This window comes from Saccopteryx bilineata, chromosome 3 (genome assembly GCF_036850765.1).
Source record: "Saccopteryx bilineata isolate mSacBil1 chromosome 3, mSacBil1_pri_phased_curated, whole genome shotgun sequence".
In the NCBI taxonomy this organism is placed as follows: Eukaryota; Metazoa; Chordata; class Mammalia; order Chiroptera; family Emballonuridae; genus Saccopteryx; species Saccopteryx bilineata.
In genome coordinates, this window is record NC_089492.1 from 208819139 (window position 1) to 208834389 (window position 15251).

The 15251-nt window shown below is 45.9% G+C and overlaps 1 protein-coding gene across 4 annotated transcripts in view; it reads right to left on the reverse strand.

Moving 5' to 3' along the window:
• Nucleotides 1-15251, reverse strand: part of ABCA4 (ATP binding cassette subfamily A member 4) — a 152654-nt gene that overhangs the window by 61840 nt on the left and 75563 nt on the right. For all 4 annotated transcript variants that reach the window (XM_066268707.1, XM_066268705.1, XM_066268706.1 and 1 more), the window contains 5 exons: nt 11141-11346; nt 9945-10121; nt 7712-7934; nt 4244-4465; nt 1882-2086 (listed from right to left, as the gene is read on the reverse strand). In XM_066268707.1, coding sequence (XP_066124804.1) covers nt 1882-2086; nt 4244-4465; nt 7712-7934; nt 9945-10121; nt 11141-11346 — 1033 coding nt within the window. The remainder of the gene's footprint in view (nt 1-1881; nt 2087-4243; nt 4466-7711; nt 7935-9944; nt 10122-11140; nt 11347-15251) is intronic.

The window sequence follows — 15251 nt, forward strand, 5'->3', positions numbered from 1 at the left end:
ATGATTGTAGATATGACTAGTTGAGATTAAGTCCCACTGGAGTAGGGTAGGCCTCTCACTCAGTATGACCGGTGTCCTTATTAGAGGATGACCATGTGAAGATAAACATACACGGAGAGAACGGCATGTGAGGAGGGAGAATTTGAGTGTTGCTTCTATAATCCACGGAACGCGAAAGAGGCTTAGAAAGCACCGGTAGCTAGGCAGAGGCAAGGCATGACCCTCATACAGGTTTCAGAGGAAGCATGGCCCTGCAACACCTTCCTTTGGACTTCTGGCCTCCAGAACTGTGAGACAACAAATTTCTGTTGTTTTAAGCTACCCAGTTTATGGTATTTTGTTATGACAGCCCTAGGGTACTAATACAGTAACACGGCTAGGACCCAAACCCAGGCCTCCTAGCTCCATCTAGTGACAGACTGGAATTTTTCCTATTCCAGTCTTGCTGCCTTCTTATTTCTGCCAGCAAACCTGCCCTGAGGTGATCCAACGGTAAGTACATCCCTTCCCAGGGCCAGGCCTGGCCCCCTCTCCCCTGCTGGCTCCTGGTCACAGCCCAAGGGCCTGGCCGCAAGGTGACTGTGGCTGAGATGGAGACCACTCAGATGGAATTGGGACCTCGCTACCTACCAGGAAAGATTCATCTGAAGGAAAATCTGATTTCTACAAAGCAAATACAAAAGTGTGCAAACAGCGAATTTTGATTCAAGAGCTGATTTTCCTAGATGCAGATTAATCAGGTGTTTAGCTACCCAAAGTGAGGCACTGTTCCAGGTACTGAAACTATGACAGTGACAACTGACCCTGGACCTGTTCTCATGTTCTACTGGGAGAGGCCCACATTCTACTTGGAGAGTCAATACACAAACATACAGATGCATGCTCCCTCTGGGCAGCATGCCCGCCCCTTCCCCCTCCCCCGCTTCTACTCCAGGCCTGTTACCTTGGCCTTTCTCTCTCCTGAGCTCCAGGGGCCCTTCTTCTGCCTCTGTAACTTGTTTCCTGAGCCGACACAGCCCAGCTGGCTCACTTCCACTACCTCTGTAACTTTCTAAATAAACTTTCTCTTATAATGTGAAAATAAATATATAAACTCATAAGGAAATATCGTATCAGACGGCGAGTTTTAAAAAATAAAGTAGGATAAGGGGACATCAGCACTAAAGGATTACTATTTACATAGGGACAGGTATTTAGACAGTTTCAGTCTGGAAAGATCCCAGTGATAAGAGGAAATATGAACAGAGACCTAAACAAAGTGAAGAAGCAAGCCTGCAGATATGAGAGAGAGAGAGAGAGAGAGAGAGAGAGAGTATAGAAACAAGCTCCAGGCAGTAAGAACAGCAGGTACAAAGGTCCTGAGGAGGAAATGAACTCAGTGTCTTGAAGAACTGTCAATAAGGAGGCTGCTGTAGCTGCAGCAGAGAAACACGGAGTGATAGGACATAAGGAAGATGGTGAAGGCTAATAATAAAGCATCTTGTAGGACAGGGCTGAGACTTTGAGTTTTACTCTGAACAAGGGGAAAAGGCACTGGACGGACTTGAACAGAAGGTTGGCACTGTCTGACCTGTATTCGGAAAGGATCTTGGAGTTCACTGGGGAGAGCAGACTGGTAGCAGGTGAGAGCGGAAGGAGGAGGCCTGGACTGGGAAGCTTGTGTACAGGTGGTGACTAGGGATCAGGATTTGGATCTATATCTAATGTAGAGCCAACAGCATTCACTGAAGGATTTCTCACTCCTGGATTTCAGTTTCAAATGATGGTTCTGAGAGTCCAAATAAAGAGTTTAGAAAGAATGAGGTTTAAACTAGGTGAAAGGGGGAGGGCTGGGGACCTGAAGAGCCCAATTACTTTTACCCTATGAGTAGGAAACCTTACCTGGAAACACCTGGTCAAGGTACCAGGCAAGCAAGCCATACAGAGCAGCATCAAAGAGCATCATCCTCATGGACATCAGGAAACTGAATTCATCCCCTTCCATGGGACTCTTCCCAATGTTGCTCCACTGCAGCCCCAGGCCTTGCTCCTCAAAGCGAGCCAGGTACTCAGTGCCAAACCCAAATGCCACAGGAGACAGCAGGCTCTGCAGTGGGGCAAAGAGGGTGCACGAGGTGAGCAGAGACTTTCTTAGTCAACCCGACAGCACCTGGATGCTCATGAGGTAGGGAGGAGAGCCAAAAGAGGGTCCTCTTGTGTCAGCTAAAAAGCCACCTCAGAGAGGGCTTACGGCAGTCTTCCCCGAGGACGAGAATTCTAGGAACCCCTCTCAGGTCTCACAGACTCCAGCCTACTACCCACTGAGCCACCTCTCACCTCGCAAAGGACACAGTTCCATATGGGGGAGACAACGACGACACAGCATAATGCACTGAAGACGGTCTTCACATTTGCCTACCTACCTTTCCCCCTTCTTTCTACCTCTTCCTTTAGATCACACAGCTCTTGGTAGAACAAAGAAGCCAACTTGAGCTGCTTTGTGAGGAGCCCACTGGAAGGGTCCATAAAGTCATCAGCCTCCTAAAACAGGCTAGGGGGGCCACACAGGGATGCTCTCATGACCTCCTGAGGTCTGTCAGAGTCCAGAAATGCCTCAGAGAACATTGACTACCTCACCTATTCCCCTCTCCAGACAGGGGAAACTCATTTTTTTTTTCAGATTCCCTGTGGACCAGGGATTGGGAACCTTTTTGGCTGAGAGAGCCATGAATGCCACATATTTTAAAATGTAATTCTGTGAGAGCCATACAATGACCCGTGTACGTTATGCATTATCCAATAAAAATTTGGTGTTGGCCTGGAGGACAGCTGTGATTGGCTCCAGCCACCTGCAACCATGAACATGAGAGGTAGGAAATGAAAGATTGTAACACATGAGAATGTTTTATATTTTTAACATTATTATTTTTTTATTAAAGATTTGTCTGCGAGCCAGATGCAGCCATCAAAAGAGCCACATCTGGCTCACGAGCCATAGATTCCCGACCCCTGCTGTGGACAGTACTAGTCAACAGAATAGGCCATGTGCAGAGAAGGATGTCTGAAGAGGAATTGTCTGCCCCCCACCCCCACCCCGGGACCCCTGACCTGACAGAAGGTGCATAAGCACAGGCAGAGGATGGGCCAGTCCCACTCCTCTGCCCAGAGGCCCCCTAGTTTGGAGGACCTGGGGTGGTGTGCAGAATGTTTCTCTGCAAAAAAGAAGGGATTCTTTAGCTATATGTTTGCAAAAAACATTTTTAAAATCTCAGCCCAGCCCTCACTCACACAGTTGCCACAACTATAGCTTCCTGGTGGATCTACACACCCAACAATCTCGCTGTGGCCTCAAAACCCTGACCGTCTAACCAGTATGTCAAGATTGCCCAGCTTGACCCCCAGGCAGAGTCAGAAGGATTTCCTGCTACTAGCCCACTGTGACCCTTTTAGAAAAGTGAGTGCTATAAGTAGCAGCAAGTAGTTTCTTATTTAACAGGAGAAATGAAAGGCAGATGCCGTGGTAGGTCTGGAGCCAAATAAGTTTGAATTATGGGAACATCTTAGACTCTTTCCCCAAAGAAAAGGAGGTGGTGGCCCCTTCTCCACTCTACCACACAGAATGGTGGACAGGGAGGTTCTGGAGGAAAAGAAAAACTGCACCCTCCAGGGCCCAGAGCTCTTTAGCTTGGCTAATGAGAGGGCGGAAATAGCCTATTTGAAAAATGCTTAGAGAAAAAGGCAGTGGTGTTTTGGGAATTATGAACTAAGAGGTCTTTCGGGCTCTCAAAGGTCCAATTTCTGGAGACCTCTCCTGGCAAGAGGGCCTGGCTGGGGCCTGGGTCATATCTGCCCCCTTCCTGCCTGCGGGGGCAGAGCCTGAGGAAGACACGTGGAGAGCTGCCCTAACTGAAGTTCTGGCAAGAAACAAAATCTTTTAATTCACAGAAACATCTTTCTGGACAGAATAGTTAGGGGGGTGAGCTCCCTTCCTTCCCAGTCTAGTCAAACAGAGCGAAACGCACCAGCTGTTTTCCTCTGGTGGGTACACAAGGGGACCTAGGAGCCAGCTGGTTTCCAGTTACTTCCCAGGGCGACCCATCGAGCAGGTTCGGCGAAGCTGCCAGGCCCCTCCCACTCTTACCCGGCGCCTTAAAACTTACTACAGCCCTTGGCGCCAAAAGACAAAGTGGGTCCCTTGGAAGGGCGATTGCTACAGACAACGGAGGACTGGTGTCTTGCGCGGGGGCGAGCCCGGGACCCTCACCACAGCCATCTTCAGGCCGGCCGTCATTCGGTCCTGCCAGGCAAAGCAGAGGACGTGCGGCAGGTAGAGGGTGAAGTAGACCACGCCGCTGCAGGCGGCGGCCAGGCTGGCCCTGGAGAAGAAGGTGCTCAGCAGGAAGCACTGCGTGATCGTCGCGGTGGAGAAAGCCAGCAGGAACAGGAAGAGGATGAACGGGTTGCTGTAATGGAGGATCCTTCCATGCTGAAACCAAAGAGGCCACTGGAGTCAATAATTTCCACCCGCCACTGGGGGGACGTCCCTCTCGGTGGGTGTCGCTCTCAGTGGGTGACCTCTGTGAGCGAGTCCAGGGCCTTTACTAAGCCGTCTGCCTCCGAGGCATCTCTCCCACCAGCCTGTTGTTGGCACCTGAATTCCCACAGCCCACACACTCATCTGTATTTATTTCCTTAAATTCTATGAATGCCATTTCCCAAGGAGATTAACACATTATCAGTACCAACTAATTATTATGTGTTAATTAATCAAATGCTTGGTGGGATTTGAACCGAGGAAGAAGATCTGCACAGGACGTGTTGGTGCATCAACAGCTCTGGGATATACTGAGCAGATGAGAAACAAAAAAGGGAGATGGAATTTACCAATAAACTGATTTTATAGCATATAAAGGCAGCAATGGGTTCATGCTCTAAAATAAAAACAACAATAATAATAAAATAAAAAAAGAGGGAGATAAAAGACTACCCACAAGCTCTGACATTTTGCCCAGGGCTTGGCCTGTTGATTAAATCATCTGTACCTGTATTCTGAGATTCACCACTCACATAGGTGTAAATATCAGTAATTAATCCACATCACTTGGAAGTAGGTTAGTACCCCCCCATCCATAGTATCACACAGATACATTTCATAAATCCGTGCATAATACTCAGTACCTTTCACATTAACTAATGATTCAATCACTTTGGCTATGTAGGAAATAGGTCCAAACTATTTATTTTATAAATGGGCTGCTTCCAAATTACATACATTAGAGAATAAATGGAAATGTTCAAATTGATTAGGCCTTCTTGGTTCTCCTTTGTTATGGCATTCAATGAGGACTTTACCCTTTTCACATAAATCCAAATATATATAGGTTGCTCTGTACTTGAAAACATAAAGACACAAATAGGGTTCATCCCTTGAATTGGTTCTGATGAACAGGCAGTGGTGTCCTACGTGCTGGGTTCCTCTCGAGGGTGGGAGAGAGACCAGTTAGCAGTATCTGTCATGGGCATGGAGAATTGAGTAGAACAAATATGTTATTTATCTGCTGTTGCTTCCATTTCTCCTCTATTCATGCTCTCATGCCAGAGGGGCTTTGATGGAATGGATTCTTAAAAATGGAATAAAACAAATGGCAAAGAGAGGTAGAAGCGAGCCATGCTTAATTATAACCAAACTTTGAGGAAATCTAAATCTAATCCTGATTCTGTGTCAAAGAAGTCTTCACATCACCCCGGAAAGCTCACTCCTTTTCCTTAATCTCCTCAATCACACACAATAAAATAAAAGCAAGTCCACTGCTGAACCTCTGGCTTTTGGCTGGGAGAATTTTAAGATGGTTGTTGCTATCTATTCTCAGAAGAATGAAATCAATTTATCTCAGTTCAAAGCAAAGTCCTTCAAATTTTCAGGGCTATATAATTTCTCATTGATTTAAGAGAGCTGAAATTCGTTTGGCTAACCCAACATTTTCATTGGTCTTGGCTTCCTCTAAAGACCACTTTTCTTTTTTGTTCTTAACAGCTTGAATAACAAGGGAAGCTTCCTATTGTACCAGCTTCCAGCTTCTTTCCTGCATAGTTGAGGTGGGAAGGAAGAACAAGGGGAAGATGGGAGTGTCATTAAGAGGAAAATCCTATTTTGGTGTGGAAAGCTCTGTTTCCGTTGTTACTGGAACAATGTTCCCCCAAACGAAACCCTTTTGTACAAGAAACTCTTGAACATTCTTTACCTCACGTCCTAAAAGCTTTGAAGTCCCAGGGCTCATTCTTAGGAAGGAGATCTCAATGTCACTTATCAGCAAGTCTCATGGCCATTGCACACTGTCATGCTTGTTTATGCACATTATGTAAGTCAGATGGGTATGCATTTTGACTCTCTGAGGACACAAATGTCTTGGTAGTGGGGAAAGTACAAGAACGAAGAATAGAACAGAAGAAGGGACCCCCTAGAGGAAGACAAGGTGCTCAGCTTTTCCTCTTATTTCTGTGGATCTCTGAGACCCCTTGCATATTTAAAGCCACATCTGGCTTGGGTCATATTGAGCAGAAGGGCCTCTACATCAGCATTGGTTTGGATAGCACACTAGCACAGGGTTTCGCTAAGGCCACAGCTCACTGGATCACAGTACAACACTAGAAGCAAAACCTCTCAAACATCGTACATTTTCCTGCAAAGAGAAGAGGCAGGATTTAGTTTAAATGGATATATGTCAGTTGGACAGAACAGGTGATGGAACATTCCTAAATCAGGTAGGCACCAGGTAGGGTCCAGTATGGAGGTATGGAGGGCACACACTTAACCAGAGTCTGTGGATCAACACACATGTGGCATAGTGCAAAGGGACACTGAATATGGTGATGGCAATGAGGCAGAACTAGTTTGGTGCCACTATATCAGGAGCTTGCAAAGCCTGAGGTTTAAAACTTATACCAAATCTCATCAAATAAATCTAAAAAGATACCTTACTAAATTTATGTCTTTATCATTTAACAAGTATATAAAAAACATCTACTGTGGAGGAACTAAAAATAAAAAAGCAGTGTGAAATCATATGAAATAGTGCTTTCCAAGTCTAGCTTGTGAGGGAGCTGCACGTTTGTAGAGGATGGACCCGTGCATGCTGTCTGAGGCCGTAAACACTCCTATTTCTGAAAAAGGATAGACTCCAGATTACATCCTTTGAAACAGAGGTTTTGAAGACTCTGCAGGCAGCAGAATGTTCTGAGGTCAAGCCATGGGGGGGGGGGGGGGTGAGACCATGAAGATAATTAATAAACAATCCAAGTCTCCTTTCCTAATACACTGGAAAGGCTTTCCTCATTCCCACCCAGCTGGGGGCTGGGACAGTAATTCCAAGGAAATACTCCTTGTATTCATTTCTTCTGTGTTTGGAGAGAATCCATTGCACATAAAATAGTCCTGAGCTGGGCTCTGCTAACAGCAGCTCCTCCAGATAGTCTAGGGAAAGGAGCCAGATCATCTATGTAGACTGTGGCTCCCTCGGGAGGAAGAGGAAGCAGGGAATTTGCTATGATACAGTGGCCTTTTGGGGGAGAGGTTGTCTGAATGTCTTCCACTGTGGCTGAAATCACTGGGCAGTTACATGTCATGCTACTTTGGTGGCCAGATGACTAATCTAGGCACAAGTTCATTAACAGGAGGAAAGGTGGAAGGAACAAAACTATCCATGATTTTCTGCGCCTTCTCCATCTGGCTTACCATAATGAATATTGTCAGGAGGAAGATGCTAATTGCCATGATAGAGAAGCTGTCCAGAAACCAGGTACACCAGATCACTGTGTTGGAGACACCCTGATTTTTCAAGGTCTCCTTGAGTCTCAACTCCTTCTCCAAGACAATGCTCTTTACAGTCATGGAAACAGAATAGATCCAGGCCAGCACCATGAAGACAGGAAAGCAGCGGTTCAGGATGATCATAAAACTGAAGAGGAGAGAAGCAGAACAGTAGCATTCCCTGCATGTGGCAGACATGGAGTAAATGTTTGTTGAATGACTGCTGAGAACAAAACCCTGGTGAACGGAAAGGCAGGGAAATCTCCTTTGGTCATCCAGCAGGCTGCAACCTTTTAATACACTGCACTTTTCCCTGGAGAATTACTTTTTCTTTTGAGCAAAATAGTAGCTTTTTGATTAGCCCAGATGCATGTTCTGGAAGTCAAATGTGTAAATAAAATCGTACTATATGTTACATAGTACCTACATCTTGGAAGATCTTGCAGGAAAAGACTGCAGACTTGATGATAAGGCATGTGACTGGAATACACAGATATATGTTAACTGACACTGAAGTCCAAGAATGTGGAACACAATAAAAGAGAACTGGTGATAGTGAGATCAATACTTGAGTTCCCCAAGGGAGTAGCACTGTCTACCCTGGAGAATCAAACCCCAGTCATGCAAGAAGAGGCACAAAATAACTAATCAGTGTGGCAATCTCAGAAGGCTATCGATAAATCTATCAGTGATCCAATAGCCACTGACTCCACCAGCTAGGTAGATGTGGAGTAAATCTATGGATATCCAATCCAGTAAGCAGGGTAGATTTGATAATCTAGAATTACTTTACTGTAAACTTAACACTGTGCTTGATATGGTTGTAAATCTCTCAGAATTACTATCTATTGAAAACTGCTGGGTGTCACCAGAAGGGCCCAACACTTTTCTCCAGGGAAAAGTGCAGTGTATTAAAAGGTTGCAGCCTGCTGGATGACCAAAGGAGATTTCCCTGCCTTTCCGTTCACCAGTGTGGGAGGGTTTCACCCAAGATGGCCCTAGAGAGAGAATTATAAATTTATGAGGCACGCATTTCTGAGACCTGCCACCAGAGGGCTCTAACACACTAAATGGTCAGAATCCTTATTGTCTCTTCCTTGCCTACCCCACTTCCCTAAGTCACTCCCATTCTGATCCTAAAAGTGGAACTGGGCTTTTCCCCTGGCTCCACTTTCCATGTCTGGCTATTGTCCAAACCCAACTGACTACAGAATAGCCACTGTTATCTCTTTAGTCTTCTGTAGAGCAGAGGAAAGCAAATGAAATGGACTAGGATGTTGCAAGAGTATTTCCTGTGTCCATACTGGGCTTTATTTTTCTGTGTTGCCAGCTAGCAATCTGACTGTTCCTTTTTTCAGGATGTGCGTGTTTCTCTTCTCCCTGAACCGTGCAGACACACATGTACACTATGGTGACCTTCCTAGTTATTCCTAGGAGTTGAATCCCTAAGCCAATTACAAGTCTCTGTCTCTGTACTAAGAGAGACTTACAATTTCTGCCCCCACCTACCATGGTAAAGAGCCCTCCCAGTCCTCTCTGCCTCTCTATTGCTCTTTGCGATCCCCTGAGTGCATGTTCAGAAAACACTAGGCTACTCACTTAGTTTGTGACTGGCCAACAAATGTACAGGCCTGGGGATGGGGGTGGGCAAGCAGGGAGGACCTCAGCTCATCAGCACATTCTTCTACCTTTTCAGTAAGCATACCTCATAGGAATGTTAATTAGGTAAGGAGCTGCATTATTCCCAGGCTCCTAGGAACCGGACCTACTTGCAATGCAGAGTTCTTGTGTGTTGATTTGGCAATCATTGGGCAAACAGTCTGACCAGAACCCTTCCACATACCAAACATACTATGTAGTGGACATTTAAAAAGCATTTGTCCCCTCCCCCACCTTACTTGCCTAGATTTAATTTTCACCTTCCCTTTTCCACCCACAACACTAACTCCCTTCTCCCTGCCACTTCACTTGCCCATCTGGCCCTGCCTGGAGCCTGGGAGAAGCCGACTCTTCAGCCAGAGCTCCATTCTCTCCAAACTGGCCCCAGTTCCCAGGGTCTCTCCAAAGAGCCTGAAGCCTGGGGAGCACCCCACCCTACCCAGCAACCCAACAACCTGATTAGCTTGTCCAGGAGTGGGATTGGGAGCCTCCAACTCACGAGTCATCCACGAAGCACGGGTAAGGCATCTGCTGGAGATAGATTCCAACTGGGACCTCAGCCCCGGCCTGACTCCTCGTGATCCCCTGTTCAATCATGTCCTGCAGATAGGCAAACCCTCCCCAGATGTATCGAAGGTCTTCCACGGAATCAGCTCTGGGACCAGAATCCCAGTACCTATGAAAGAAACCACAGGGAGGGGTGAAGGATGGGAATGGGAACACATAGCTCACACATGCTTCACAAGCACCAGGTACTCAGAGCTCACTCTCTTGAAACCTTTCCCTAATCTTTTCTGAGCTATTCAATTCTATTTTCTAGTTCACAATTTAAATCTCAGGTATGACTATTAGCCATGTGACTTGTAATTGCTTTCATTTAAGGACTCTATTTTGAGTTATTTTTATATTTTTATTTTTTAGTGAGAGGAGAGGAGGCAGAGAGACAGACTCTCACATATGCCCCAACTGGGATCCACCTGGCAAGCCCACTAGGGGGCGTTGCTTCACTCATCTGGGGTTGTTGCTCCCTTGCTCAGGAACAAAGTCTTTTCTTTTTTTAGTGCCTGAGGCAAACACCATGGAGCCATCCTCAGCACCTGAGGCCAACTTTGCTCAAACCAATCGAGCCATGGCTATGGGAAGGGAAGAGAGAGAGAGAGAGAGAGAGAGAGAGAGAATGGGGAGGGGTGGAGAAGCAGATGGTTGCTTCTCCTGTGTTTCCTGACTGGGAGTCGAACCCAGGACATCCACATGCTGCACCGATGCTCTACCACTGAGCCAACTGCCCAGGGCTCTACTTTGAGTTTTAACAATATTTCTTATTTCCTCTCATTTAATTTTTTCTCTATTTAGATACTGAGTTCAGTCTCCATCCCTTACTCTGTACCAAACATAATTTTTCAGTGACTTTGAAGAAATCCCATTTGCAGAATCTTTATATAAAGATAATCTAATACTTGGAGGTTTCTACCAAGTTGCACCAAGGCCAGCCAGAGAGAAGTGCTGAGCTGAGGGTATGAAGACAGGGTAGCTGGGCTCTTTTGGTCCCACCAACTGGTATCTTAGTTCTTTGATATTGAAATGTTCCTCTGCCTTTCCCAGTGACTCCTGTCCTAGGAGGAAATAGGTGGCTCCTCCCCTTCCCACAGATACTTGGGGATGCCCAGGGCCTTCTGAGATTGCCTGTAACATCACCTGTCTTTGATCTTATTGGTTTTCTCCACCACATCTATGTCCATCCGGATCTTGTACTTCACATGGGGTGGTAGGATGCTGGTCCAGGGATACATGTCAGGGAATACCACACCAGCCCAGAACCTGTTTTCCTCCAGCAGAGACAGGGCTCGTTGTGTGAGCTGAATTTCATCATCGTAGCTTTCAAACTTGTCCAGGGTCAAGCACTACATATAACCACAAAGGTTGGGAGAGTTTGAGGAACACCAACTGCAAAGACTCAATTGCAATAAAGCAAAGAGGATAAGGGGGTTGCCAGGGGTGGGTCAAAGGCAAGGGAACCTATAAACTTACTGTTTGCTTAACTCCAGAGTCTGGTGTCAATTTTTCAATGTGTCTAGATTTAGAGGTGAAAGGGGGCTAGGAAATGCTGACTTGCTTTAAATCTTGCAGATTTAGTGAGGTCTGTACTACCCGGCTGTCCCAGGCTGTCCAAATATGCAAGTTGTCAAAATGACAACAATACTCATAGCTCTCAATCCCCAGCATGGGGAGTCAAGGGAGTGGGGTCACATCGAATACAGGCTGCTTTGAAGATCAGAAAGCCTGCCGATAAAAGAGTTTTAAGGACAAAAACAGTGAACCTTCCTGCCTCTCCGCAAACATGCAAGGATAGCCAGCTGAGGGAAGAACAAGGAACAAGAAAGAGAATAACAGAGGGCCAAAGCGAGTTAGTCAGAGAGTCATTGCCAATCACAATTTTATGATAGGTAATGGTGGTAAGAGAGGAATTTTGTAACGTATAGTTTTTTTCTCCCCCTGGAACAGATAAAAAAATTATTATCCACAAAAGAGCAAAACTAAGCCTTTCTTTTAATTTTAATATCAGGGATTGTTTATAAGTTTGTTTATATTACTGTATATGGTACTTGGATCTGTTTTTTCTTTAACTTCTTGTTCCTATAGTATACCAGGGTTATTGTGTTGATGTTTCTTTCTTAGAATGTAACTCACAAGAGGTCAGATGGCCTTGTATTGATTAATTTGTTCACTAAATACTTACTGAGAGCCTGCAATATGCCAGAGCCTGCTTGGCTCCAGGGATATAAGGAGGAAAGATAAAATATCTTCCTGAAGGAAACTCAAGACCTAAGAGGGAGAGGATCGGAGTAAACCAAAAATCATAATGCAGAATGACCGTGTTGTGATGAAAGCAAGCCCATGCTAGTCCGGGAGCCCAGAGGAGGGGTGTAGCTCCGTCTCCCTGGAGGGCTCCAGGAGAGACTTCTGAAGGATGAAGATGAGCAGGAATTAGCCTACGGGAGGAATGCAAGGGAGAGGTCTGCTCAGGCACAGGAACAGCATGTGGGGTGTCTGGAAATCTGAAAGGACAGAGCGGTAGCTCCTATCCCTGGCTGTGCCTTAGAGCCACTCGGGAGCTTCAAAAAGATACCCACACTCAGGCCCCACTTGAAACAATGAAATCAGATTCTCAAGAGGCAGGGCAAGCGCATCAGCATTTTGTCAAACACTCCCAGGGAATTCCAGTGTGCACTGAATCATGTAGGTGAACAGAGATGAGTGGTGAGAGATGAGCTCTAGGAAGATGGGTGGGGAACAGACTGGCTGCTCTGCTAGACTCTATGGCAGGGGTCCCCAAACTTTTTACACAGGGGGCCAGTTCACTGTCCCTCAGACCGTTGGAGGGCCAGACTATAAAAAAAACTATGAACAAATCCCTATGCACACTGCACATATCTTATTTTAAAGTAAAAAACAAAACGGGAACAAATACAATATTTAAAATAAAGAACAAGTAAATTTAAATCAACAAACTGACCAGTATTTCAATGCGAACTATGCTCCTCTCACTGACCACCAATGAAAGAGGTGCCCCTTCCGGAAGTGCGGTGGGGGCCGGATAAATGGCCTCAGGGGGCCGCATGCGGCCCGCGGGCCATAGTTTGGGGACCCCTGCTCTATGGTGTGGTCAACTAACGGAGGGTTTCCTGGGACACAAGGCTCTCTGCTCTAAAACTAGCAATGTTTTAGACAAACCCTAAAAGCCCCAAGGAGCCACATCGGGTTTTAAGCAGGGCATGACATACAGGATCAGATCATGTTTCCAAAAGGTCACTGGTGGGGGAAAAGGGAATCAGGAAGAGTGGTTAGAAGGTTGACGCAAGGGAGGCTTAAGGAACAAATGAATTCTCCCAGAGCCTGAGTTACCTGGAATCCTCATTTTACTGAAGAGAAACTGAACATGGGAGGCCTGCCAGAGGTCAGACAGTCAGGACGTGGCCGGCCTGGGTCCCCTCCCCACTCTCAACGCCAGCCCAGGCTTCTGCCCCCACATCAGGAGGCACAGCTCCTGCTGGTCCACAGGCCCCCACATGCTCAAACTGTCTTGTAAAGTGGAGAGCAGTTATTATTTATCCTCACTTTGCAGCCCAGGCAACTTAGGCTCAAAAAGGCTGAGAAACTTGCCCAAAATGGCAGACTTGGCATCAAACTCCACAGCTCAGTTGTTTCCACAGCAGTTATAAGGAGAAATGACGAAAAGAGAAAGGTGGACTGATTGTAAAGACCTGAGACCCAAGCTCCCCAACTCATTCACCAAAACCCCTCATATTTGAATCCCACCCAGGGCATCAGAGGGTGAACCAGAACTCTTTTCACCGAGAAGCTGAATTTGTTTGCAACAACAAACTGTTGCAAACCAACCCTTCTTGGGCCTTCTGAACTAAACGTCCCACCCAAAACTTCACATCCTGGGCACAGTCTCCTGTAATGTTCTCCATCTTCTAGATTAAAAAAAGAAGAAGAAGAAAAGGAAACTATTAGTTTCCCAGCTAATATGGGAAAGAGGAATATAGGCACACAAGAAAATCTAGAGGGCTAAGGCTTGAGAGACACCATAAGAAGAAGATAGTTATTTGAAAAGGAAATAGAATTTGTATTTCTTTAAGAAATACCGGTATGTGTAGGCACACATTATAGAGTTAAGGGAAATGCAAATTTTTCTTAAGTCAGCTATTCTTTTGCAAACGGACATTGCCCGGCTTAACACTGGCCAGTCCTTAGGTGAGATGAAGGATTTAAGTACCTCATAACACTGAAGGACCTCTGTCAATGTTCTGTTTTATTTTTCTAGATAGAAAGAACGTAGGGTTTGTTACTTTATGATTTTGGGGGGTGGGGTAGGGATCTTATATCTAGACTGTACTACAGTCCAAGACCAAGCTCCAGCATCTATCACTCCTTACCACTGCCCTGGCGACAGAGAATTGCAGTCTGCTGCTTGGGAGGGGAGGCATCAAAGCAGAGTGGCTAGAGTACATTCTTTTAAAAATTCAGTTTCTTTTAGAGAGTAGAATTTAGAGTTGAAATGAGAGTGAATCTGCAAAGAAATTTCTAAAACGAAAGCAAAATTATTTTGGAAGATGAACTTTTTCTTTGTAGTTTCTTTTAGCTGTGTCAATTTATGACATGCACACACACGCACACACACAGACACACACACAGGACGTTCTACCAATTCGCTCTTAGCATTACAGGATAGTTGGACAGAAGGAGTTGTAGAAATTTGTAGTCTTATGTCCTTGCTTTACGTGTGAAGAAACTGGGGCAAGGGGTGAAGGGCCTTGCCCAAGGTCAACCTCAGTCAGAAGCAGAACCCGGACCCACGTCAGAGTGTCAGTCCTGATAGTGGTACTGCTTGCTCCCCACACACTGCTCAAAGAGCACACACTCCAACCGCAAAGCTGGGACAACATGACTCCTGAACTGGAAGATTTCTTGCCTTAGAGCAACACTGTCCAGTAGAGCTCTCTGGAATATGGAAGTGTTCTAGATCAATGCCCTGTCCCATATGGGAGTCGGTAACCACATCTGGCCATTGAGCACTTAAAATGTAGCTAGTGCACCTGAGGCACTGAACTGTTCACTTTGATTTAAACAGTAGAAGCTGCACGTGCACTGGTTGCTGCCCAGGTCAGCACAGCTCTGGACGCAGTCAGCTCCTTGTGGCAGGGGCTGTGTAGTGTTAGTTATGCCTCTGGAATGGCGTTTTCTCATGAAAGGGACTCAAGTAAGTATTTACTGAATTGAATTGAATTTAGAAGTCCTGAAT